The sequence below is a fragment of the Leptonotus elevatus genome, chromosome 2, assembly GCF_054856555.1.
Source record: "Leptonotus elevatus isolate MCC_2025b chromosome 2, RoL_Lele_1.0, whole genome shotgun sequence".
NCBI classification, from domain to species: Eukaryota; Metazoa; Chordata; class Actinopteri; order Syngnathiformes; family Syngnathidae; genus Leptonotus; species Leptonotus elevatus.
The window spans coordinates 28,268,950-28,296,678 of NC_141240.1; the positions used below are offsets into that span (position 1 = coordinate 28,268,950).

Genomic DNA, 27,729 nt, shown 5'->3' on the forward strand with positions numbered 1-27,729 from the left:
ATAGAGGCAATTCCGAACATTCCACAAATCGGCACGCTACACCCGTTCATGTAATGAGGAATGAGCTTCTGGAAAGTGAAAGGTGAGACCACCTGCCCATATTACATTCAGTGTGATGCTTTTTGTCAACAGCCAGAACACAAACATTCCTGTGCCACATTCCAGCCTCTCAGGAGCTGGTAGTGTTTGTTCAAACCACCTTTTGCTTACCAAACGTCATCACTAAACAGACCTTTAAATCATATGACATCGTGATGCTTGTGGAGCAGCAGCTGTTTGAAAGCTTACTGAAGAATTACATGTCCACTTCCAAACAACAAACACTGCTTGGCACCAATTGCAAATTCATGGGTTTATCTTATCCCCCCATGCACCCCCACCCAACCTTTCCTAATCTGAATATGAGATACATGAAATTATTTTGGGTTTGAGGCTCAAATAGAAAATATCCAGGCCGTTTTAGAATAGGATAGTTTTTGTATTTGCAAGGGGACGCTGTGGAGGATTGCTTTGTTAAAAAAAAATAATAATGTAATTTGCAATTTAAATGTATATTTCTTGGGTTCTGGATTGGTACTTAGTATTGTATTAGCTAGTGATGCACACTATTTTGCCTCAAATGCTTATAGAGGGAATTAATTGATTGTCACACTCGATTAATCGATTAATCAATTACTATGCCCAACTCGCACACGGGTGGGCACACACAAACACACATAAACACACACGATTCTTTGTACCTTGCCTTTGGAGCAAGAGGTTGTGTTTATTTATTCACCATAAAGTGCTAATTTGCTGTCTTACCTCTGGCTTTACACTGCATGGTTTGAGTGGCACAATACTGTATTGACCATTTGCACCGACGTCACGTGATCACGTGACTGCCCTATGACGGACGGCGGAAGGAAATGGTTGTTGAATGGAAGTGGACATGACCCGGAGCGACTTAGTGACTTTACAAATTAAATGTTATTATTGCCCATCGAGCTATGGAATCTACTACTTCAATCGAACGTCGCCTGTCAGTCGAAGTTGCACATTTAGTCGGGACTCATAGAGCGTGATATTTACTTAAGTTGGAGATCGCTAGTTTGAAAACAGCCCTTACCTTCTGTTGCCTGCTGTTTTTACCAAGTTAATCAAATCGCCGACTGCGCCGGAATTCACAGCGCACGACCTATATCATTATGTAGTCAATGCAGTCTGTTCTCCTTCCACCGGGGCTGATTCAAAAGCTTGTCGCTGGCTGGGTCTCTGGGACGAGATGCTACGCTCACATCTGGGGGACAATATACCTCGTAATGCAAAAGGTAAAACTTGTTTATCATGCTAACTGACTTATTTTTATTTTTTTATTTTTATTTTTTTTTCTCTTTTTTCTAAAGAGCTCAGTATTGTTCATTCGGAAATGTCATCATCATTGCTCTTTCTTTTTTTTATTTTTTTTTATTATTATTATTATTTTTTTTTGTGTGTGTGTGTGGGTGAGTATGTGTATGTGCGTGCGTGCGTGCGTGCGTGCGTGTATTTGTTAGCTCACCAAAAAACCTATTAGAAAGAATCTCATACCGTTCACCTAAACCGAACACCGCCGTCAGGAGACCCGAGGGGACCAAAGAAAACCAAGGAAGGTGAAATCCAGCACCGACCAGACACCACCCACCAGAACTCCTCCCCAACCCAAGAAACATCCAGACCACAACAAATCCAAAAAACATAAAATCAGGGAGGCCTCAAGAGACCGAAGGAGAGACCGAGAAAAAGGAAGGAAGGACAGACGAAGCCGCGTGAGATCCACAGACACCAGCCTCCACCGATTCAATGACCTGAGGAGGAAACAGATTGTGTCTGAGTTTCGGTAGATTCTGGTGTGGTGGATCTGGCATGCATGAAAATCTCCACCAAAGAGGGGAGCCGTAAACCCCCGCCGGAACAGAGCAGGCGCAACACCTCAGGGCCCCCCAGGCCGCGGCAGCGCCAAAGGACGACCCCCGGGCCCCGCCAGGGCCGCCGGCCGGAGAGTAAACCCAGGAGCAGGCTCGCCCCCGACCCAACGCAGCAGGACGGGGCACTGCAGGCCCGCCAGGCACCCCACCGGCCCCCAACCCCCGCACCCCCCACGACCCCCCGCCCCCCATCCACCCCCGCCACCCACCCCTACCCAGCCCCAGCCGCCCCCAGGCCCCCAATCCCCCAGACACCCCCCCACCCCCAGGACCCCGCAACCCCCCCCCCCCCCGTCCCCACTCCGACCAACCGGCAGCCCCCCAACTCCCGACCCCCAGCCCCCGGGGACCACCCGCACCCAGACACCAGCGCCGAAGAGGGGCCGGACAGCGGAGCGGCGAGGGCAGCCGCGCCCACCCCACCCCCCGCTGTGTGGAGGGACGGAACACCGGGGGCAGAAGGGGGAGATGGGGGCACCGGAGGGCGGCCGACACCCCCGAACCCCAGGCCCAGCGGGGGAAGGCCCCGGTCGTCACCCCAGTGTTCTTTGTGAAAGTTAACCCCTGTTACTGAGTCCGCCAGCTCTCCGACTGGCGAACTCTACCCCTAAACCGTGAATGTGACCCCACCCAGTGTATATACAAGTGTGTGTGTGTGGTGCATTAAAATTAGGGGCAGGTGAACTGGAGCCGAGGGAAATGATATTCCCACGCTCCGATCCACCCGCCTCCCAAGCATGTTACTGAGTGTATGTGGTGCATTAAAAAAAATAGATAGGGCTAACTGACTTATTTTTACATAGTCCGTTCTATATTGAAACGCTGTGATGATGTTATGTTACTATGTTTACTAGCATGGAACAAATGACTATCGTAGTGGCAAGCTATGCAGTCATTTCATTAGTATGACTCCGGCTCCAGAATGAAAAACTCCAAGCACAAAGACGATATCCCCCATTATTAAACAGCCAAATGCACTTTGAAGAAGGTACATTTTAAAACTAAGCTATGTGTTTGTGCAGTTGGAGTGGTTTCGGGGAAAAACCTTTAGAAACGTAAAAGCTGTGTTCATTCCCTCAGCCCAGGTATGAGCACTGGGTGGGGGTCCACCGAACATGCCGGATCACAGAATACAGCCACAGTCAATCCAACCAGCAAACATGTTCAGATATGTGAGCCAGGTGTGCATGTGCTGTGACATTCCCCAGTATGGTGCAGCAGTGACACGAAGCACAGTCATCATTCAGGAATGCCGGGGCGAGTTTAAACTCAACGCCTGCTCGCACGGCCCACGGCAGGAATGCGCAGAAGACAGGTAAGGAGTCTGTCAGCCCACAGTACCATATGTGGGGAGCCACGCAGGTTAGAAGCTTACGATACAATCACTTCACAAAAAGAACGATGCAAGAATGAGAGTTAAAGGTCCGATTTGTAGATCGTCAACATAGTCTAAGTTATACAAAGGTCTTGGGTCACTGTTATGGTTTTTGTTTGCGCAATTCTATAATGACCATGCACTGTGTACTGTAACTAAAATGTCACCTGGTCGAGAGCAGAAGCAGGGTTGTTAACAAAAGTGTGTGTGGGCGGGGGGTGGGGGATGGGGGGGTTAAAAAAATTGTCGGATGAAAATTAAATCCTATATTTGGCCAATACTCCAGTCCTTTACAAAGTTCTAGAAATTGATTTTGTATTTTTTGTTGTCCTACTAGTTTATAGGTGTGTGCCAAAAAATCTATTCTCATAAGAATCGCGATTCTCATTTAGTACGATTCAGAATCAATTTTAAATGTACCAAAAATCGATTTTTTAAAATTATTTTATACTGTCTTGCCTTCATTTGGAGCGCTGTTCATGTTGTACCCGGTTTGGCCACGGAGGGGCAGTGTGGTTCAACGCGGTCTAATACACTGTTAAGTTGTAGCCACATTAGAGAGTAGAAGGAAAAAGTCACGATCAAGTTTTTCCAATAAAAGTTAGGGTTTTTTTTGCGTGGAGCCATTCTTTTGAGTGATAAAAGTGCCGCGAGTAGCGCGCTAATTAGCATTAGCGAGTCAGACTGGAGCAGATCATTACAATTCCTTGAACATCTATAGATTGAAGCAAAAAATCATTGTCAATCAAATCATTTTGAATACAAATAATAATAATAGTTTTAATCCAAAAATCGATTCTGAATCGAATCGCAGACCCAAAAATTGGAATCGAATCGTGAGACATTCAAAGATTCCCACCCCTACTAGTTTGTGTTACAAATGTTGGATGAAAATTTTATAAGTCACTTAATATTCCATTTCAGTCTTGTAGTTGGCAGTAATGTTTATTAAAAAGTACGATGCCGATGTTTGTTGTCTTCAGTGGATTCTGAATCTTCACCATACAGTCTAAGATACCAGACCAGAATTGAATTTGTATCCGTTTTTTGTTGTTGTGCTTATAGCAGATAAAATTGCAGGCAACAAAATGAAAACGGTGTTGGTTAGAATAAGTGACAGAAATAAAATTGTCAAAAGCTGTCAAGTTGGGGGCATTCATCTTCAGCGAGAGGGTAGAGCATTCACATTTGTAAATGTGAACATGTTGTGCTTCTTCATTTCCATAATGGATTTCACCTTATCTCTCTATAAACTGTCCCTTTGTTTTAGCAGGTCTCTATTTCAATATTCAAACCAGTAAAGCAGACAGCATGACAAGCTAAGAATTGATGTATGTTGCTGTATAGAGTTAGTTGACATGACCAGGCTTGGCACTACGCTGGCTGAACTCACAAAATGACAAATCAACATTTACACGGTTCTTCAAATGATAAAAAATTATTGACTGCACGGAGTCCACTTGAACAAATCACCTGAAATAGTTTTTGAAAAAGGTGTGTCATCGTAAATAGTTTTTCCTTAACACTTTTTATTTTTAAATTTTTACACGTTATTGAGCAATCTGAAGACAAGTGTTAGTTAACAGTAATAGCGTGCTCTCTTTGAAGAAACATGCCATTTTTGGGGTCTCCTGAAACGTAATGATTTTGGAGATACGAGGATTTCACTCGATGCCAGCTAGCTATGTTTACCTGGAAGGTTTAAATATACGGTGTAGATAATGCGCTGTATAAAAAGCAGTCCATTTACCATTTCAAAACTTACTGTTATTTTTGTATCTTTACTTCGCAAATTGATATCGGAACATTTATATTGATATCGAATCGAACTGAATCACAACATGAAGAATCAAAATCGAATGACTGTAGATCCAAACCTAAAGTATCAAACTTGAAATCATCAGTTTATTAACAATGCCCAAGCCCTTGTATATTTATGGCCCATGATTGACTCGGCGACTATGCTGGGCTGTAGTCCAACTTTTGCCCAGTCAGCTGGGATAGGCTGCAGCTCCCTTTGACCCTGAACAGGGTTAACGGTACGCTACAGAAAATGGATAGATGAACGGTATGTATGAGCATTTAGACCGCATGCATGTTTAGTGTTTATACAGTAAATGGGTAGTGTATCCATAAACCTTCTTCGAGATAGAAGAATCATTTCTATTGTTAGGGGCCTTTTTCAGCATTTACTACTTGATTAGCATGGACTACATAATAATTGCATGGCTGAAGGAGGATGCACAGCCTCATGCATGAACATGTCATCGTCCTGACCTAGCTTGTCCAGCTGCGCCGCCACAAAGCGACACAGAGGCATCTTTCTTCGTGCTAAACACGCCTTTTCCTGTCACGAAGCCACACAGAGCGATGGGAACCAAGGTGATAGCTTTGCCACAGAGAGCGGATTGAGTGGAGACGAGTGGCCTCTGTCACTCTGGCCCATTCCCAACACTGCGGGACAGGAAGTGGCTAGGGGATGCTGGGATGGACACAAGTCCTCCACTGTTTGTCTCCATCAAACATCTCTCAGATAGTCCATTCAAATTGATGCCAGAGCTACTGCCTCGACTGCTGTGTGGGATCACACGTCTTCTTTGTGGTGTGTGGCGTTCAGGTAGTGAGAGTGAGACACACTGCCTTTGCAATCAAGGTTTGTAACCTTGGAGAGTAAGCGGGTTCACGAGATTTACAGTACATGGTTCAAATGGTCAAAGAGTGCGCTTTTAAGGTTTGCTCAGTGTGGGCACTCGCCGCTGTTTGACATATGGCCAATGTCGTACTGCACACAGTAAGACACATGCGTGAAAGGTGTAGGTAAATCCCTCCCTTGATGTCCAATTGATAGATCAATCAATGTATCATGCCATTTCAAGTCACCAACTCACACCTAATCACCAAACGTTTTTTTTGACAGCTCTTCTGGACCTGGTGCTAATCATGGGAATACAAGTACAGACAATAAATGGCTGCATAAATTACAACAAAGTAGGCCACTGACACATCAACAGAAGCAAGTTTGAGTGGATGGGAGAGGTGTGAACAGGTGGTGTTGGTGTTTTCATGACCGGCCACTAATTAGCACCAAAACTGGGCCAGAACGCCATTTGTTTAGTACAAATAAAAAATGTTGACTAAACGTCAAACAATAAAGGCCCAAATGACATACACATTTATTTTTGGAAGAATTATATCGACATTAGACAGCTAAATAAATAACAGTATACAGTATGCGCATTGTCTAATTAAAAAAATAAATAAATAATAACATATAGAGTGGTCTGCCTGCTCTATTCTGACAAAAAAAAAGAAGAAAAACCTTCTTCCAGTTTAAAACATCAGAAACAATTACAATATGTCCTCCGAGCTCAGTGGCAATTAATCCTCATTTGACCGAAAGGAAAGTGGGACACCGGCGGGATCAAATGATGATCTCGGCAAGCCGTCAGCTACAGTGTGCTCACTTCACAACTATTAAATCCACAGGGGAATGATCACAAAGTAGTCCAGCTTTCCACTGACCTTGACTTGAACATACTTCACGTTTCACATTTCCCGTCTGCCCACTTTCATTTGTACAACGCCATTGCGCTCCCATGTTACGCTTCCAAACACAGAGACCAGGGGTCGACAACTTCGATAGGCCCTGAGCCAGATTTTTTCCTAGCAATTCGACCGTGGGCTGAAATTTGATTTTCATCCGGAAAACCCTGCTTTTCCTACGACAGACACATTATTATCAGTAAGGATGTAACAATATCAAAAGCTCACGGTCTGGTTTTTATCATGGTACGTAATCTTTGGAGGGCTCACAGTATTGCAGCAAGCCTCAACGTATTGCAGGAAGGTTCACCATACACCGCCTTTTTTCGGTCCACAGGCCGTACTTTACCAACCAGTGACATAGACCTTTAGAAGCAAAAAGTAATGAACTAGTAGATCGTCAGTAAGTTAAATAATAAGAGTGATGTTACTCGATGCATAGATGAAAAATGGAATGTGCACGCCAGGAAGAAGGCATCACATACATTATGATACAGATCTGGATAAAAGGTGTAGTGGTGAAAAAAAGCTGGCCGCGGTTGGCATTTGGGGCCCATTTTGCAATGTGCATTACCACCACCTACAGGACTGGAGTAGAAATTTAAAAATGGATGGAAACATGACAAAAAATTAACAACCAGAATGTTAGCACACTTATTTGATACCACTTCAATATCAGTGCATGTTTTCACATGTATCAACTAAAGCACATAATTCCATTAATACAATATTTATACACATACAAGATTAGATCATATTTTTACTGTCAGAGAATATTACAGCACAACCTGCCGTAATAATTTGGCGTACATTTGATTTACACCAATATGAGTCCGCTTGAAGTCTTATAATACAGTATTAGTGTATCACCATTCATTCACCAGTGGCAAATACCGTATGTTTGTATATTGCTTATTTAAATTTCTAATAAATTTCATATTGTTCATTTGTTAGAAGACATTTTCTTTTTTAACATGCCTAACCAATTACTGGGTGCCTCATTAACTTAAGATGAATAAACGCCTCCCTCAAAAGTGTGGTTGATGATTTTTATGAGACGTAAAGATAGTGTCTGCAATATTATGCGATACGACATTGCTCGACATGAGAAGTCTCTGGTTGGCCAACCCTAAATGTTTCCGCCTCTCTGGGTAGGTGCACAAAAGCAATTTTGAAAGTGGAAGTGACTCGTCCAGAAGCCGCAGGGTCCGCAGGGTTGCGGAAACAAGTGACACATTGATGCCAGCCAGGCCCAGTGCATCACCCTGACAGGCAGGCCGAGCCACTATAAGGAGGAACAAAAGGCTCCAGTCCAAAGCCATGCTGCCAATTAGCAGGAATTTCAGGCCCGAGAGCCCCTTCCCACCGATTTCTCCAGTCGAAGCTTTTCATTGCACGGCATTCATCGGATTCCAAGGAGCATTAGGAAACACCAACAAATGTGCATTGCAGCGAAGCGTCTCACATCACATTGAGAAACGCTCAACATGACATTTTAGGACATGTGCTTGCCTGTTGCCAAAAAATCCTTAATTCTGTCCAAAAAATACAAAAATAACTACTAACATAATCTGTGGAGGATTAGTGTAATGCACTACTGAAACGCAGATGGGAGCGTGATTCCATGATGATTGAAATTGTATTGATGTTCTTCTGATATGTGTCACTAAGGCAAAAGGAGAAAAAAAAAAAACATTTGACATTTCCCAGAGGATTACTGAGGGAAAAACAAGTCAGAGCTTTTAGGGCGGGTCGACTTCAGAAAGCTTCCGAATGCATGTGACGTTCCGAAGTCGCTAAACCGGGTTGGTTCATCGAGGACATGAACGATGACCAACGCGGCCGCTCTTCCACAAATTACAGGGCACACGATTACGCCGACGACGTCTGGGCAAACTTTGTTGTTTCCATTAGCACCACATCAGAGGCGATACTTTGCTCTTGGAGTTACGCTCCATGGAAGGGACTAATCGTGGCTGCATGACAACTGTGTTTCAACAGTTTGAGGAAGGAAAAAACGTGCTAATTTATAGGCAAGAAACTGTCTAACAGAACAAAATGTGCGAGAAGGGAAAACACGGTTGCTCCCCTGAAGATTTTAGTATCGATGGGAAAATATGTTGCAGTCGGTCTATGGAATTTATTCATTTATTTTTGTCCATTTTGGATAGAGGTCACCATTGTTGCTGAGAGGGGAGAATGTGTTTGAGGGGCTTGTTCCTCCACATCAAACTTAAGCAAGCATGCCTTTGCGGACTTTGTTTTGTGAACTGGAACAGAAAAGGGCCTTCCCCAAACTGTACCCACAAAGTTGGAAGTACAGTAGACAATTGTCCAAAATTTCCCTAAATTAAAAGGCTTGTAAACACTCTGAAAGGATCTGATTTTGTACTTTGAAGTCTAATAATTAAACCTTTGGGTTAGACAAGTATACTGTACCCCGAGGAAGCAAGATGGACTGTTTTTATGACTGTCATAATTTGATTGTCCCCTAAAATAATATGACATTGGCGCTATCTTTCCTATGTGCAAGGCAAAATGAATTGAGTAACAACAGTGGCACTTTTTTTTGCTGGGACGTTAATTGTTCAGATTTTGGAACTATTTGTTTCCCCATAAGAGAACTATTACAGGATAAAACCGCTAATAGTTCACTTAATTGCCTGTGTATATTGTTCTTCTCCTCCTTGGGGGCTGGTCCTTCTTTTGGAATAAGTCTTACAAGAAACGCCACAAAAAGTAAAAGATGTGCATAGTATATTTTTGTAGCTTCAGAGATTAGGCCAATTTTAGATGCAGATATTTTTATTTAAAAAAAAAATGTAACACTTAATCAGGCTGTTCTTTAGCTCAACGGTAAGGACTTTTGAGCGGTTTTTTTTTTCAAGCCACATGATATTTACTTCTTGACACTCTCGTGAGTGAAGCGTGCAAGCAGTTTCAAGTGTTCGCTTAATAACTGCAACAGATTCAAATTTACAAAAGATCATCATAAATACAGGTCGTGGTTTTACTGAGGCGTAAACAAAAATGTGTGCATTAAGTCAAAAGGCGCAGCTTGTCTTTATCACTAGCCTATACTTATGTGGTAGTGGAGTCATAATTAAAGTAAATATCATTACATACACTAATAAATTACCGTCAAATGGAAAACCAGTAAGTCCCGCGGGAACTGAGCGTGCCATCATTGATGCTTGGTGACGTGTTGTTACGTAACCCTGAAACGTCGTATGTAGCTAACCCGAGTAACGCCTACGTGGGGACCGGGATCTAGTGCGGTATGACAATTAAAACGCATCACGTTAGGTATAATATAGTTCGTATTGCTAAACAGGATAATTGAACACTCTAAATTGTCCATAGGTGTGATTGTGAGTGTGAATGATTGTTCGTCTGTGTTCCCTTTTGTGAATGAGGCTATGCGGTTCAGAAAATGGATGGAATGATGGATGAAAGGTTAGGTGCAGCAAGTTTTATTTAATGTTTTTTTTTTTTTTTTGACGCAGTGTGTCTATCTGTAGCCAGTTAGAATTCAAGAGCAAGTTTACTCACCCAACCCACTCGTGGAGGTATGTGGTGGTCTCTTCTGGTTCCGGTCACGTCTTCAATTCAAAACATTAATTTTCACGAAGGAGTAACGAGCAAAAGAGAGTCCCAAAACGTCGTAGCTCCTCAAATGTGGCTCTTTTTTTTTTTGAGGGGTTGAGTGGGGGGCCCGAACAACAACAGCTACACTCCGTGCCACGATTGAAAGTCGACGAGTGGACGCCGGTGAGCCGAGGTCATACCGCGGGGAAGCTCCCACTCGGTGTAAACAACATTTTCACGCAGCAAAAACAAAAAACACGTCCCTCAGAAAAAAAAAGTGTTGTTTTTATGCGTGGAATAGCGTCCGTGTCAGGCCAGGAAGAGCCAGTTCCGTTCAAAACACCGGGATGTGTCAGAGCATAGGCAGTAGAAGGGGGCGTGGCCTTGATAGACTGGCGAGCACTGATTGGTGGAACCTCGAATACATATATTAACCCCTGTTACGTTTAATGACGGCCGAGGGGGAGCCTGGGGAACCCGTCCACCTGCAAAGCCAAAATTACGATAATTGCAACAAATAAATATATATATATATATATATATATATTTAAAAAAATTAATCATTTTGAATATTTTTCGTTGATGAATTTAACATTCTCACCTTCGTTTAAAAAAAATGTCTATTACAGGTTAAAAATTTCTTACATTCATAATTAGTTAAAATAAAGACAACGGTACACAAAAGTTAACATTTACTCAATCGCTGAACAACAGTTTGTCCAGTTTTAATGGTATAGGTACTGTATTACAATCTTGTACAACACTGCCATCTGCTGTTCATTGGGAGAACGTCTAAGAAAAATCTCACCACTCGATGGAGGTCAATGTGTGTTTCACATTTTTGCTAAACTGCCTCACAATTCTGAAGTTCGGTATCCATATCTTAGCTCCGGCCTTCACGTGTGATTTTTGCATAAGTAGATAGCCACATGTCCCACCCTGCCAACTACTGTATAGTCTGTATATCATCCCCTGTACCACGTGTCCATTCAAAATTCAAAATGTAAAAAAAAATCAATAAATAAAATAAAATAAAATCTGCACCTTTATCGAGATGTGCTCCAAAGTGTTTGGCAAGAACGTTCTTCACTTCTCTCAGGGACCATTTTTCACACGACCATAAAGTGAGTGGTAACAAAATGACAGCGCAAAAGAAGTTCCAAATCCACTTTAAGCAGACAGTCGGAAAGAGTGATGTACAACAATGGTAGCGGCAACAATAACAACAATAATCTGCAAGATGCCCATCAGTTGTGAAAAATTGCATACAAATTCTCAGGTAGCAAAGAAACCATTGTTTCTATTTTATATTGGTGAGCTGTAATAAATGTACACCAGGCTGTACTTGCATTAGGCCTATATGCAATTCAGTTCAAGAGCTGTATCAAAAACGCCGTCTTTACAAAAACACTGCACGTTTACCCAAACACTGACCCTTGCCCGAAATGAACAAATAAATACCGAACCTCAAATAGACATGTCAAGCTTCCCATCGAAAAATGAAAAAATACAAAGTAAATGCTGACTTTTGACATTTTTGATACAGCTCTTGTTTTGACTCTTATAGATTGTGCAGGTTTCCTTGTATACTGTAGATGACAGGCCTCATTGGTGAGTTCTACCTTTAATTTCCAAATAATGAGTGTTGTATGAACTCGTGTTAATCTTAGAGAGATGATTGAAGGCTTCATCCCGTCATAAATTCTTTCCTCTTTTCCTGTTTGTCCACAGGTTCGATGCTACACGGAAGGGCTGCATCTCTGGGAAGACCTCTTGTCCTTTTTGTCCGTGTGTTAAGAGTTTCAGTCGTCCAAGTCCCGGGTGTCAGACGACCTGATGGGGAAGAGCATGTCGCTCTCCAGAGAAAGGTTGCTCCCAAGGCCGGTCATGTGACCCCGCAGCATGAAGTGCGTCCTCCTCTGCAGGATCCTCTGCTGCTCTTGCTTGAGCTCCACGTAGGAGCGTGAGAATGTGTGGAAGATGGAGGTAACGGGGAAGGCCATGAGGAGGATGCCGCTCAGGATGCTGCTCAGGGCCACCACCTGACCCGGGATGCTGCGTGGCACCATATCGCCGTAGCCCACCGTCGTCATGGTGATGACCGCCCACCAGTAGGTGGCAGGGATGCTAGTGAACTCCTGCGTAGCGGCCATTTCGTTCTCGATCAGGTAAAGCAGTGGTGAGTAGAGGGCGATGGCCACACACAGGAAGAGAAGGAGCAGGCCGAACTCGCGCGTGCAGCGACGGGCAGTCAGCCCCAGAGTCTGCAGGCCCAGCGAATGGCGAGCGAGGCGCATCACGTAGAGGATGCGCAAAGCTCGTAGCACGCGTAGCACCAGGCCCACCTTGTCCAGGTAGCTGCTGCCTGAACCCAGGCGCTTCTCGCCCTTGGAGGTAGTGTCCATAAGCAGCGTGATATAGTAGGGCAGGATGGCGAGCACGTCGATGAGGTTGAGGGGTTGTCGCAGGAAGGTCAGCTTGGAGCGATCCTGGATGAAACGCAGGGAGAACTCCAGGGAGAACCAGGCCACGCACACTGTCTCCACGATAAAGATGTTGTAGCACATCTGGGAACATGTGCCCTGTTCAAAGATACAAGCGACAACAGCTGCTTAATAACCACTAGGGGGAGATACTGCATTGTGAAAGCTACAATGCAGTCAGGCTTCAAATCGTCTCAAACAGGCAGTGATTCATAACAAGCACAAATTTGGACTACAGTCTAAAGTCTAAACACCATTCTTCAAATGGCAGGTTTTTCTGATACAACAATGGGATCAAATCCTTTAAAAACTTTTTCTACCATTCTGCGACCTATTACTGATACAACCCACATTATTATTTTTTTAAAGTATTTTTAAGCAGGCATGTCAAAATAACAAAAACTAAGATGTGTTTGCAAAACTGTACACACCCTCTTATAGCTGGGGATGTGGATGTGTTCGGAACTTCAAACTGAAAAGAGTGCAAATTCAAATTGTTTCACTGAGACTGTATCGCATTCAAGTGTAAAAAAGTTATGCATGCAATCAAACACCCTCAACATCACAGAAGAAAGACTCTCAGCCCTAACCACACTCTCAGAATACTACAAGAAATAGCACCTGAGCGCAAGTTAGACTCAGGTTTGCACCTTCCACTTGACGTACCACCCGTTTCCAATCTAACTAGGAGTAGCAAGTCCACAAAGCACATGGTATTGGACTTCCTAACGGATTCTCCTCTCCTGCACCCCTAAACAGACCTTACTTAGGGAGGCTGGGGAGTGTGTTCCCCTGTAATTGGAACACACCCTCTGGTGCCCCTTCTTAAAAAGGGAGACCACCACTCCTGTCTGCCAATCCAGCGGCACTGTCCCCGATGTCCCCGCGATATTGCAGAGGCATGTAAACCAGGACGGCCCCACAACATCCAGAACCTCTAGGCCTTGCCACTGAGGAGCCCTGTAACTACCTTGGTGACCTCAACCCCAAAGACAGGAGATGCCACCTCAGACCCCCAGATTTTGCTTCTTCATCTGAAGGCGTGTACCTCTTCGGGGAAGGCAGGATATCCTAACTAATTTGCTCCCAAAAACATGTATATATATAACGTTCTATTTTAAATATTACCATGGTACCAAAAACGTATTTATATGTTCTTTAACTTTTTTTTTTAAGGCTTTGATGCGGTCTCTGACATGAAGAGAAAGCATAAAGCAATGGTAGTCATTACAAAAACGGCCATCAGGTGGCAGCAGAGTATAAGAGATCAACCAGTGTTTTAAACAGATTTGTGAATAATAATGAAACTGAGCTATATTCGAATGCTAATTGCTGCAAAACGGAAACAGATTTTTTTTCCCCTGATGAGAAGAGACTATTCTTTCTTTTGGTAGGTTACATGTTTTTATACCAATAGAACACAATATTCTGTGGGCCTTGCAAAATCAGTCAAAGTCCAGTAAAATAGCCGGGAGCGAAGAGGGTTGGCTTCAGTAAAAATGGCTGGGATTGAATGAGTTTATTGTGTTCATTACACTTTTTTTTTTTTTTTTAACTGAACCTGTTTGTTGTGAGTGACCCTGCCAGGAACATAAAACCCCAGATGACTTAGATCCTAAAATCACTGGGATAAACAAACCCCTCCACCATGATGAGTTCATAGCTCATGGAAGGGATATAGGCCTAAGGTGAATTGTTTGGAGGCTACTCACCGCCTCTTCCTCCTGCCTCAGTGCAGGCATGGTGCTTATGGAGAGGTTGACAGCAGTGATGGTGACGAACAACACCGATAAACAAGCGAAGATCTTCCCGGGGAGTCCCGAGTGAGGTCTCTCCACCATGTCCCTCAACTTGCTCATGAAGCAACTCAAGCAGGACTCCGCGGGACGCCCCCCGCTGTCGGAATCAGACAAATCCTGCAGGAGATCTTCCTCTTCGGCCGCTCGCTCCATGGCTTCAAACTCTTCCAAACGTTGTAGCATGCGTCGGCGACAGCACCACTCCAGGCTCTCCTCTGGGACCCCCCAGTACAGCAACTCCTCCCTGAAGGAGAGGGCACACATCTCCCTGAGGGAGCGAAGCTTGCCAGCCCTCAGGAAAGTCAGGATGGTGCGGAAGGCGCATGGATTGCGGTCAAAGAAGAACTCGTTGTGCGCGACATCGTAGTCGTCGCAAATACCCATGATCTCATCGAAGCTGCTGCACAGGTGCAGCTGGCCCAGGCGGGACAACGGGAAGTCCTCCAGAGTGGTCCAAGGTAGCTGGTAGCGCATGCCGCCCACATTGATAATGGCGTGGAGTTTGCGGGTGTTAGACAGCGATGCAGGGTCACGGCTGGGGGCAAGCTCGGGGGCCGGCTGCGCCCTCTTGTAGAAGGCTCCCTTGCGGGCCGCCTGCTCTTGCAAGGGTGGAGGGTTGAAGGAGGTGTCAGAGGCGCAGCTGAGGGCGCTGTAGTCGTAGTCAGAGCCGTCACCTGCCAGCAGGGTCATGTTTACTGGTCTGCTCGCATGCCTGAGCCTCCACCTGCTACCTGTATGATGTCACCTGTGAAAAAGACATCAGCAAACTGTGACTTTTATTTAAGAGCAACACTTTCAGGTTTTCTAAGTTGTCTTGAGGATCATGACTCAAAACTAATTTCTTGACAATGATCGTTTCTATGCAGCCCCACTAGTCTAAATACGGGATTCTGGTTAATATTGCGTTAGTGGAATATGAGTTAAGCAGCTAAATCCAGCCGTTTTCATCAATATCAGAAGATGGCCATTTTGCCACTTGTCGCGTGAAAATGACATCACAGTTGCTCAGGTCTTAGGTAACAACCAATCACAGCTCAGTTTCAGAAAACAGGTGAGCTCGGACTGGTCGTTGCCTGAGCAACTGTGATGTCATCTTCAGTTAACAGCAAGTGGCAAAATGGCCGCCACCTGAGATGGATAAACGGCTGGATGTTGCTGCATAACTCATTTTCCACAAATGTAATATTAATCAGAATGTTTAGTCTAGTGAGTTCACATATAACATATTATTATCAAGAAAAGTTTATGGTTGACTTTCCTTTTGAAAATGTTTAGAAAACTAAGCTGTAATGTTAAAACACTTTTGTTAGGCTCAATGAAAACTAAATTGCCTTCCTCGTTTAAAACACATCGCTAAGTTCACTGAAGACTAAACTGTCTTTACTGTTTACAAAACCAAGAATGTTAGGTAGGTATAAACTCAATAAATTGCTTAAAAAATAAATAAATAAAAGTATACTCTATTAGGTTCATTTAACTCATTTGTCTTCATTTTTTACAAAAAATAAATACGCCATTATTAGTTAAAAAATTAAATGTTAAATTTTTTTATTTTTTTACCCTAACCACACATTAGGCTGACTAAAGACACTGTCTTCACCCACCACCCACATACTGTTAAGTTCAGTGAAAACCCTACTTAAGCAAACACATTTCCAAAATCATCATGTTCTGAGTGGAAAAGACAAAGAAGAAATGTCAGTGCTGCTTCAAGGGCTTCTGCCCAAGCAAATCCAATCAATTCCAGTAATTTCATTGAATTGTCAGCAATTAAAATGTCAGCGCTTGGATCTGCTTAATAGAAACAATTGTGCGTTTCCGGAAGGAGGTGTGGGCTTCTCAGAGTGAAATGTGAGGAAGGGAATGCTTATTAGACACCTGCTCCTTGCAGCCAGAAGAATGTTGCACCCGCAGAGATCACACGTCTTAGCCAAGGAGGTTTATAAAGCTTTTAGAATCTATTTACCAAAATGCAAACAATACTAAATGACTTCCATATGATTTTGTAAAGGTGCCATTTTCATGGCATGGGACCTTTGATTAATTGTACATGTAATGTTTAATTTTATAGCATTGCAGCTGTAGCTGTGTTGTGCTTTTTTTTTTGTTATTGTTTTTAGTGTTTACAAAAAACAGTAGGCAATGTTAGGTTTATTCATTTATCCATATTGTTTTTGTTATTTGGGTCATTTCAATTGGGCGATTATCTGGATGTGTGTATTATACAAGGGGTGTCAGAAAAGGGTCACAAACTTCGAGTTTCTCCCCTCATTGTAACCGCCTTTGAGTACAGTAAGCGAAATAATCGCTCTCTGCAGTCACTACCCCCCCCCCCCCCCCCCCACACACACACACACCACCACCACGTGCTTTTACTGTATATAAATATCCTCTGTGTCAGGTCTTCAATCAATGAACAGGGTGAGTGATGATGGGACCAATGCGACCAGACTCGTGAGGGAGACTCATCACCGGTCATTAATCATGGGTCTTTGAGTACGACCCGGTGAGCCTTCAGTAGAAGTGTCCGACGTCACGGCCAGCGAAAGTAAGGCAACCCAAGTCCAAACTCAAAGTCGTGTTGTAATTGTCTACGGTGAGTTCTTGTCACAGGACCAGACAATCAACCAGAACATCTACAAAGGTCAGTGTTGTGGCTGCTTCACCAACCTGCCTACTCACCTGACCTGGCTTCCTGTGATTTATTTTCCACTTTCAAATTGGGGAAAAAGAGAATGAAATGAAATGATATGGATGAATGCAAACGTCCACAAGCAGACATCAAGATGAACGTTGTGGACCCAAGAAGACTCCTTCTCGGAGTGCGTGAGGGTTTTACACAGAGGGAAACTTACGCTTTGTATCCTATCCTGGAGCTTTTCTGCTACGGTATTTAAAGCCATTGTTACTTTGCGTATAGCAGCCTTGGACCTTATGAACCTAGACAACACAACTCTTATTCCTCAGCATGAAAAGCCTTCACATCAGCAAAAAGAATCGTGGCATAAGAGTGTCCACCAGTTTTCTAAGTTGTGTTGGTGCAGCAAAGGTTATCAATACGCCCACAGTGCTTCACCAGTATGGATGCGCGCGGGCCTACGCCGCTCTCCTGCTGCATTAAATCATACTTAACCCCTCCAGGCTGTTTGATTCCTCACTTTAACCGACTGTGCTTTTGCCTCTCCACACTCACTGCAGCAATCTTTTTTTTTTTTTTTTTTTTTGTATTTTGAAAGCCTCCTCTTGCCAGAAGAATATTGAATGTGCTAGCACGGGATGAAAGGCAGCAAGGGCGACGAAGGCTGTTCCCTCCACCAGATCGGCGGCGGTCTGGCCTCTCCATGTGCCAGCGTGATCACAGGCTGGCCGCGGGGCATGTTCTCCAGATTGCCTGGTGACTCACTTGTTGTGCTTCCCGTAGTGCCCTCTACATCACCAGTACTGCGGAAGAACGTTTTATTCAACAAAAGTGTAAAACCTGAGCAATTTTAAACCATGTCATGTTCCTTTATAAACATAAAAGATTGTGTACTGTAGCCAAAATAACAACTGCTTCATGAGCTAGCTACTTGGTAAGTTGCTAGAAAAGGTGATCATATCCTGTTTTCTTTCTTTATTTTTTTAATCTTAAACAATTTAAAGCAAGATTTTGATTGAAATGGAACTGGAGTTTCAGTGCCATGTTCCCCATGCTTGCTAGCTTGCTCGTAAGAAAGACTGCAGATCTTGCAAGGGAAATGAAGGTTTAATTATGACTATAAATAACTATTAAAAGCTACTGAGTTTCATGCCAGTGAAAGTGAAGTCATGAACATGGAAGATTATTTCCAATTTGTGAGTCAGGCTTTTTCATTTGGCTCACTTGTATGCTAGAGTCAAAAATGAGGCTCAAACATAATTAGCGCAGTCTCGTCATTCTTGCCATGTCTGCTGCTTACAACAGGGCTTGTTTTGGTATGTCATCTGAAACTGAATTGTGGTCCTTACCTCAGGTTAAATGGACCATCCCAACCACACCAAATCTCTTTAATCCACTTCCTGTTCCCTTAACAGCTCATTGTGCTCAAATGGACTCTAAAAAGGATGTTGCTTCCAAAAATTAGCCCAAAGCTGAAAAATGACCTCCCTATTTCTCATCGTCTTCCCCCCCTTTGAATGTGGTTCAATTTGGAGAAAGCTCCAAATGCGGAAAAGCCTCTCCAGCGTGGAATTTATGCAGGAAACCCTCACTTCTCGAGCAACTCTTATGTCTGTACGGTATTGTGTTGACAAAGCCTGAACGAAGATGCCTTTAAGGAGCTAAGTGACTCCCTAACATTGTCTGTGGCCCACCACAATGTGCATAGATGTTTGTGCAGCATCAGAAGTAATGCGATAATGATGATGGGTGCTGGCACCAGTGGCTATGTTCACCACACGTATATACTCAATGGGCCACAACAGGACGCACACTTGCACAATTGAGCTTAGCCAAGACACAAAGATTTACATGAGGAAAAACTTTCACAGCATACCACCAAACCAAATGTTTTAAATCATGATGATCTCTTCTCAATTAATTTACTCAATGTAAAATCTTGGCTTGTTCTGTTGAACACAAAGCTATTTTTCTGTTGCATATCCCCTATTTATTGATCACACCGCGCTTTCAGCCAATAGGGGGGGGGGGGGGGTCTTCAAGTGCCCGCTAGACTTATTTCCAGTCCACTGTGTTGAGTGTCGACAGCACGACGAGGGCGCCGCAATTAATGAGAATGAAAGGAGTTGGTTGCTTTGATTGAAGTCGGGTGTGAACACTCACACAGCAGCTATAACGCCAACTCGCATATCCGCCGGCCTGCGCTTGTTTGTGAAATGACCAAAATCGGGTCTAAACCACCCACATGCAGTTACGCCGCATTCCGCATAGGATGTATGTTGCTCGTGAACATAGAGCCCAAAGCCCAGTATGATTTACTGTTTCAATATATTAATATTATGGTCGTTAACTTGTTTTTACACTTTTGTCGTATGTTAAAATGTTAATACAAATATTGCCTGTACTGTCGTACATTTAATAATTGCTTCATGATGCTATTCAGTATGCCTCTGGAACAAGTAACCAAATATGGTTTATGACTCAAAGGTAGAATTATCAAAGCAAAAAGAGGAAAAGCAAGGAACGGGTTTTTGTTTTGTTTTGTTTTTGAGAGCACTATTTGCACACAAGGCAGTTCAAACTGCTTTTTAATAGCATACAATTACAAGAAGATAAATATAATTCTACAACGCATAAAAATAACCATTACATTAAATTGAAGGAGGCAGATAATATATGCTGCTCATTAGAACTGTTTTGATCTTGGATTAAAAAAAAATTGTGTGATTATAGCTGGGATAGGCTCCACCATATAGAGGACCAAAACTGCCAAAATTCAAAATAAATAAATGACTAAATAAATGACTAAAAGTGAAAATAAAAATGAATATACATATATACATATACATATATATATATATATATATATATATATATATATATATATATATATATATATATATATATATATATATATATATATATATATATATATAGAGCGAGAGAGAGAGAGAGAGAGAGAGAGAGAGAGAGGGGTTTGCGTATCGCTTCATGCCCCTGGTAGGATCACCCATGGCACACAGGTTTTAAGTGAGGGACCAGACTAAGCATGGCTCAGAAAACCCCTATGATGAATGAGAATTTTGGATCGCGGTTTCCCTTGCCCGGACGCGGGTCATCTGGGCCCCCCTTTGGAGCCAGGCCTGGAGGCGGGGCTCGAAGGCGAGCGTCTGGTGGCTGGACCTATACACATGGGCCCCAGCTGGGCACAGCCCGAAAAGGCAACGTGGGTCTCCCTTCCCATGGGCTCACCACCTGTGGGAGGGGCCAAAGGGGTTGGTTGCGCAGTGAGCTGGATGGCAGCCAAAGGCGGGGGCCTTGGCGGTCCAACCCCCGGCTAATGAAGCTAGCTCTGGGGACATGGAATGTCACCTCTCTGGCAGGGAAGGTATTGGTACCAGAACCCGAGCTGGTGTGTGAGGCTGAGACGTTCCGACTAGATATAGTCGGACTCGCCTCCACACACAGCTTGGGTTCTGGTACCAATCCTCTCGAAAGGGGCTGGACTCTCTTCCACTCTGGAGTTGCCCACGGTGAGAGGCGTAGAGCAGGTGTGGGCATACTTCTCCCTTGTCCCGAGGGAGGCGGGGGACATTGAGTCCAAGTGGACCATGTTCCGCGCCTCCATTGTTGAGGCGGCTGATCAGAGCTGTGGCCGTAAGGTGCTTGGTGCCTGTCGTGATGGCAATCCTCGAAACCGCTGGTGCACACCAGCGGTAAGGGATGCCGTCAAGTTGAAGAAGGAGTCCTATTGGGCCTTTTTGGCCAATGAGACTGCAGAGGCAGTTGATAGGTACCGTCTGGCGGAATGCAGCTTCGGTGGTCACTGAGGCAAAAACTCGGACATGGGAGGAGTTCGGTGAGGGCATGGAAAACGACTTCCAGACTGCTTCCAAGAAATTCTGGTCCACCATCCGGCGTCTCCGGAGGGAAAAGCAGTGCGCCATTAACACTGTGTATAGTGGAGATGGGGTGCTGCTAACCTCGACTCGGGACGTCGTGAATCGGTTGGGAGAATACTTCGAAGACCTCCTCAATTCCACCGACACGTCTTCCTTTGAGGAGGCAGGGTCTGCGGACTCTGAGGTGGGATCCCCTGTCTCTGGGGTCGAAGTCACTGAGGTGGTTGGTAAGCTCCTCGGTGGCAAGTGCCCCGGGGTGGATGAGATCCGCCCGGAGTTTCTAAAGGCTCTGGATGTTGTGGGGCTGTCGTCATTGACACGCCTCTACAACATCGCGTGGACATCGGGGACAGTGCCTCTGGATTGGCAGGCCGGGGTGGTGGTCCCCCTTTTTAAGAAGAGGGACTGGAGGGTGTGTTCCAACTATAGAGAGATCACACTTCTCAGCATCCCTGGTAAGGTCTATTCAGGGGTGCTGTCGAGGAGGGTCCGTCGGGAAGTCGAATCTCGGATTTAGGAGGAGCAGTGTGGATTTCGTCCCGGCCGTGGAACAGTGGACCAGCTCTACACCCTCGGCAGAGTGCATGGGAATTCAACCAACCAGTCCACATGTGCTTTGTAGACTTGGAAAAGGCGTTCCTGTACGACTGATGTCAGAGTTTACTAAGTCGAATTTGTTTCCAGTGAGGTTTGGTCTCCGCCAAGGTTGCCCTTTGTCACCGATTCTGTTCATAACTTTTATGGACAGAATTTCTAAGCGCAGCCTAGGCGTTGAGGGGGTCCGGTTTGGTGGCCTCAACATTGCATCTCTGCTTTTTGCAGATGATGTGGTGCTGTTGGGTTCTTCAAGCCGTGCTCTCCAACTCTCGCTGGAACGGTTCGCAGCCGAGTGTGGAGCGGTTGGGATTAAAATCAGCACCTTCAAATCCGAGACCATGGTCCTCAGTCGGAAAAGGGTGGCGTGCCCTCTCTAGGTCGGGCATGAGATCCTGCCCCAAGTGGAGGAGTTCAAATATCTTGAGTTCTTGTTCATGTCTGTGTGGCAGAATAGCTGTCCTAGCGGGACGGGGTGGCAGACAGTACAGAGCACTAAACCGTAAAATAGCTAGCCAGGAAGACCCCCCCCCCCCCCACACACACACACACACACGCACACACAATCTACTTTTATAGCTTTCAGTGGCAAACGTATGCACATTGAGGAAATGGAAAAATTAACCAAAAGGGTTTACTTTTTGTCTGGACTGGTGGATGGGAAATCAGCCTTCATGATTTAGTCCATTCATATTCTACCACTTTAGCCTGTTCAGAGTAACAAGAAATCTGGAGTCTACCCCGGCTAACCGAGGCAGACTACACCCTGGGCTGATCGCCAGTCAAACACGGGGCACATTTTAGACAGACAACCATTTGCACTCATTTTCACACCCATGTCATGTCACTGAACAGAAATTGATCCCACACTGCCTGCACTAAAGTCACACGTGTGAATCCCAGTCACCCAATAATAGTCATTATTTGAAGCAGTTGGACAGATTCTGATATCAATTATACATCCAGTACATTTGATGCAACACATGTTTTCAACTCAAGCTGTGACATCACTGCAGATCAACATCCATCCATTCATTCTGCAGTAGTTATATACCATGTGATACAGCTCAAATGTGAGCTGCGTTCCATGATAGCCTATTTAAGCTCTTCTCATATTTCACATTTACATTTACAAGAGCTCCAAATCGAATGTGGTTGTTGCGCACTGATATATGATGGTGCACCACTGGTGCTTTGTCATTCTTTGACTTCCTCCAAAAGATCGGAAAGTCGTGGCCCGGGGGCCATTTGCGGCCCACAGGATTTCTATTTTGCAGGCCGCAACTTGACATCAAACTTGAATGTTAGCATGGGCCTCATGTTTTTTGCTGTTTCGTTTCCTTGGGGGTTTTGTGTTGTTATCTTTTTTATTCACTTATGCGCTACCAGAGCTCAGGCTCAAGACCGCATTCGGTGAAACGTATTTCTGAAGTGACACCAAGTGGAAAGAACATTCCTAGTCATGTCTTTTTCAAAGAAAGTGAAAAGAAAGGTTGGCAACAAGAACAGCCAATTTCGAGAAAAATAGGAGACAAAGTCTACTTACTGCAAAAGTAGCCTAACTGTGCTCATTAGTGGGGTTTTCTTTCTTTGGGCATTTTCATTGACAGGCGCAGTTAGAAACGGCTTTTATTGGGACTCAACACATTGAACTTGATTCGGCCAATCAAACGGCTCCCCTCATTCTCTTTAAATTCAGTGCAGGTGAGGTGCAGCCCACATTTCCAACGGCCCTCACTTACGTTAAGTTTGAGACCCCTGCTTTAATTTTATGTGGGTATATCTATAGCGGACACCTCACACGTGAAGACACCTGGGAATAGCACATTTTAATTACTTTGTCAAAAAAAATGTAATAGAGGGGAATCAGACAGTCACTGTTAGTAGGTAAAACTGGAACAAGTCATTAGTTGGTCTCATTATAGCCGTAATTACCTGCAGGAGGGAGAGCAAGATGATCTATTGCGTGTCATCTATCTTGACTTCAAACTTTGGGGGAAAAAAATAATAATAAACTTTGGGAGCCGTGTTTGGGGTGGGGTATACTACTACTCTGGGATGACAATACAAATAATTCCCCAGAGTGTTTCTCTAACTTAAAAGTCCTGTCCATGCTCTCACTGAGTGGACAAATGTGATCCAAAAAACTGCTTAAAAGGGACGATGTGGCCAGCATGGCCCATCTATTACTAAAAAAAAACTCTCTTATGGATTTTTGGTTGAGGAAAATGAAACTGGCACACATTTTTAAATGACATCAATTTGTTTTGGAGGAATCAGTAAATTTTCTTTTGCGACGATAACCCTCGCCATAGGTGCTCAATATAATAGAATAAGGAAATATGTAAATAGGGAACTTCTTCTTCTTTTTTTTATTATTTCACACTAACTGTGTATACTGTGCATACTCAACAAAATTAAACTTCATTTTTCTCGCCAGCTGATTTGACGATTGGACAACAATGTTGCATTTATCAGCAACAATTTACAAAGAGCAAATTTTAGGCTTGAGGGTAATTTAAATGAAGACCTTCATTTTGGAAAATAACATTTCAGACTTTTTAAGACCTGCAGGCATGTGTGTGTGTGTGTGTGTATATATATATATATATATATATATATATATATATATATATATATTAGGGGTGCAACAATACGTTTATCTGTATTAAATTGTTCGATACGGGGGTCACTGAATCAAACAATATGCGAGACTTTATGACGATGAGGAGCTGTGCTTGTCTACTCCACCTCTTTATACGCTGCGTTGATCGCAGACCCATCACTACACAGTACTGCCCGCCTGCGTCTCTCCACTCCCTTCATGTGTGTTGTGTTAACGACGTCTCTGTCTCGCCTGCATATACATATTCACGTGTGCGAATGCCCGCTCCTGATGGGACAACTGTGCGATTATTCTTTTTTTTATTCAAATGGAATTTTTTTTACCTTAACTCCCTCTAGGCGGCACGGTGGCTGATTGGTCTACATTGGTCTACGTCTACATCCCTCTTGCTGAGGGTGTAAGATCGAGTCTGAGCTTTCCTGCGTGGAGTTTGCATGTTCTCCCTTTGCCTGCGTGGGTCTTCTCCGGGTACTCTGGTCTCCTCTCACATTCCAAAGACATGCATGGCAGGTTCATTTAATTGGGCGCTCTGAATTGTCCCTAGGTGTGATTGTGAGTGTGGATGGTTGTTTGTCTCTGTGTGCCCTGCGATTGGCTGGCAACCAGTTCAGAGTGTACCCCGCCTACTGCCCAAAGCCAGCTGGGATGGGCTCCAGCACCTCCACGACCCTTGTGAGGAATAAGCGGTTATGAAAATGGATGGATGGATGGATGGATGGATAGATAGAAACTCCCTCTACTGAACCACTGATATGCACACCTGCTTGTTTGAATGTCCACAAAAGAAGAACATTAGAAGGGGTTACTGTTAAGACTCCCGCAACATGTATTCTAACCAAGGTTAAGGTTGAACGTTTTTTGTTTTTAAAGTACATCTTGTAATAGTAATGGTGAACTTATTCAACAGCATTTTTCTAAAAATAAAATAAAATAAAATAAAATAAAATAAAATAAAATAAAATAAAATACAAATAAAATAAAATAAAATAAAATAAAATAAAATAAAATAAAATAAAATAAAATAAAATAAAATAAATTAAATTAAATTAAATTAAATTAAATTGGGAGTTGTTGACTGACGAACTGTGTGGAATTAAGGGTACCACTGCAGTATAAACTCAGAACATCACCATCCAGCTTCGCAATAAAGCCATTCTGCCACTGTCAAATAACAGAAATATGCAATCATATTAAACAACTAAGGGAAGAACACAAACATTTCAAACTCGACTTATTACGAGAACAGACTGAGCATCATGACTGAGCGTCGTGAGATGAGACGCGGGTTAATGTGTTACCACGGCGTGTGTGCGCACTGCATCCAGTATGCAAATGACTGTCATGTGTAAAGGGCATGGCAGATGCCACACCAAAAATCTCTGTCACTTTTGCGGCTCGGTATCAACGGTATCAACTTTTGGCTGTGCGAGCACACAATGTGACATAAGAATATAAAAGGTTGAGAGTACAGTGCTACAAACATAAATACAAAAAAAAAACATACTCACTGTGATCTTGATTCAAAAGAAGTGTGTTGGCTTAAAGATGCTGAGAGGTGAAGCTCGGCAGATGATGATGAGCAACAGGCTCCCTTCCTCTCCCTCCAGCCACCTCCTTCCCTTCAGCACCCTACTCTCTCTCTCTCTTGCACTCTCTCCCTATCTGGAGCGCTGACATCAGAAGTAGGATGTGCTGTTCAACCGCAAGCTTTTGGAGAGAAATCCATGGCAACCGTCTTCTCCAGAGCACAGCCGTTTCCGCTCCACCTTTTAAATAAGAGTAATCACGCGCTTTTCATTGTAGCTTTGCACAAAAGGTCTGTGATGCTGGCGGGTACCAAGAGGGAACCAGTTCCAACTCACCAACGGGTCAAATTGATCTCCTTGTACTGCCGGAGTCTTATGATCTCTGAATTGATTGGAAGTAAACACACATGACGAGCCAGTCAGTGGACAAAAGTGGTGCATGTAATTGTTCATTACATGACAATTACAACATGTCTAGCAAGCATGTGCGCGGCAACATCCGTTATTTATACGGGCTAACCGAGCCAAGTGTAAATAAATTCCACGAGTTGTACTTGTGTGACAATGAGGAAAATATTTGCAAGTTCTATTTTGGGGCAACTTGGTAGTTGAGTGCTTAGCACATTATAGTTACAGTTCAACGCTTTTGGGGTTGATTCTTGATTCTGCCTTCCTGTGTGGAGTTTGTTTCCTCGCCCCATGCTTACTGGGGGTTCTCTAGTTATTCTTATACTTTAAATGGTGGCAGGTGTTCACAGACTCCCATTTAATATGAATTATATTGATATGACTTGTTCACTGTAAAAATAGTTGGGTCAACTCAAAGTAACTCAATTATGGATCAAAAATGGACCAATGCACTTCATGGTTCAATTTGACCCAAATTGCTGGGTTGTTTTAATGACCCAATTTTTGACCCAAGCAGAGTATCTGTCCCAACATTATGGGTCGCTATATACAAAATGGCTTCTTTCTCTTTTTTTTTTAACCCAAAGTTGGGTCAAATTAACCCAAGCAGAGAATCTAACCCTACTTTCTGGGTTGTTTTATACAATATGACCCAATTTCGGACTCAAATTTGGGTCAAATTGACCCAAGTAGAGGATCTGTCCATTTTTTACCCATAACATTTTGTTGTTGTTTTTGTTTTTTTAACCCAACTATTCTTAGAGCGCTTTATACTTTTAATGGTTCGAAGTCTCTTATTTTTTGCTGCTACCTATTGGACGCGTGCAAGTCACTTTACAAATACAATAAGACACAGTCAATAGTGTCTTTTCTACACCTGGGAATGTGAAGAACATCATTTCGATTATTTTGTATGTCTAGCACATGTGAAGACGTTGACAATAAGGCGAACTTTGACTTATGACTTTGAAATTCTTGGCCTCTTAAGTTTTACATCACAAAAACCTGGCATTTGAAGAGGTGCGTCAATGGCAGTGAATGAGTTAAAAGTCTACCTTTTAACTCATTCACTGCCATTGACGACTATGGACGTCAAAAATTCATGTGAACTTTTTCTATTAGTTTAACTTTTTTTTTTTCATTTCCTTTAATTTTTTATGAAAACCTAGAACAAAATGTTTTATTGTACGTTTATAGCAGATATAAAACATTGTATTATTGAAGTCATGCGATTAATTACAAATACAAATTTTAATCGTCTGACGCCCCTTATTTTTAATAATTATTTTTAAGTTAGGGGC

General features: G+C 43.4%; 2 protein-coding genes and 1 pseudogene across 5 annotated transcripts in view; 1 reads left to right on the plus strand and 2 right to left on the minus strand.

Moving 5' to 3' along the window:
• src (SRC proto-oncogene, non-receptor tyrosine kinase) overlaps nt 1–10,838 on the minus strand; it is a 35,154-nt gene extending 24,316 nt beyond the window's left edge. For 2 of the 4 annotated variants that reach the window (XM_086067408.1, XM_086067409.1), the window contains exon 1: nt 10,417–10,837. The gene's annotated coding sequence lies outside the window, so the exon portion shown is untranslated. Of the gene's footprint in view, nt 1–10,416 lie in introns of all 4 variants that reach the window. The other 2 variants (XM_086067407.1, XM_086067410.1) reach the window with 2 other exon arrangements.
• A 317-nt stretch (nt 10,839–11,155) lies between these two features.
• Nucleotides 11,156–26,147, minus strand: kcng1 (potassium voltage-gated channel, subfamily G, member 1). Its single transcript, XM_086069474.1, has 3 exons — nt 26,003–26,147; nt 14,648–15,479; nt 11,156–13,034 (listed from the first exon to the last, which is right to left on the minus strand). The coding sequence occupies exons 2-3, from the start codon at nt 15,422–15,424 to the stop codon at nt 12,255–12,257; spliced, it is 1,557 nt and encodes a 518-aa protein (XP_085925600.1). The 5' UTR covers nt 15,425–15,479; nt 26,003–26,147; the 3' UTR covers nt 11,156–12,254.
• LOC147179464 (uncharacterized) lies at nt 20,365–22,325 on the plus strand (annotated as a pseudogene).
• Nucleotides 26,148–27,729: the final 1,582 nt, after the last annotated feature.

Excerpts from the sequence above, each read along its gene's own strand:
- kcng1 (XM_086069474.1), bottom strand. The coding sequence starts at position 15,424 with ATGACCCTGCTGGCAGGTGACGGCTCTGACTACGACTACAGCGCCCTC. Across the intron at positions 13,035-14,647 it reads TGAGGCAGGAGGAAGAGGCG|GGCACATGTTCCCAGATGTG; the intron begins GTGAGTAGCCTC and ends ATCTTTGAACAG.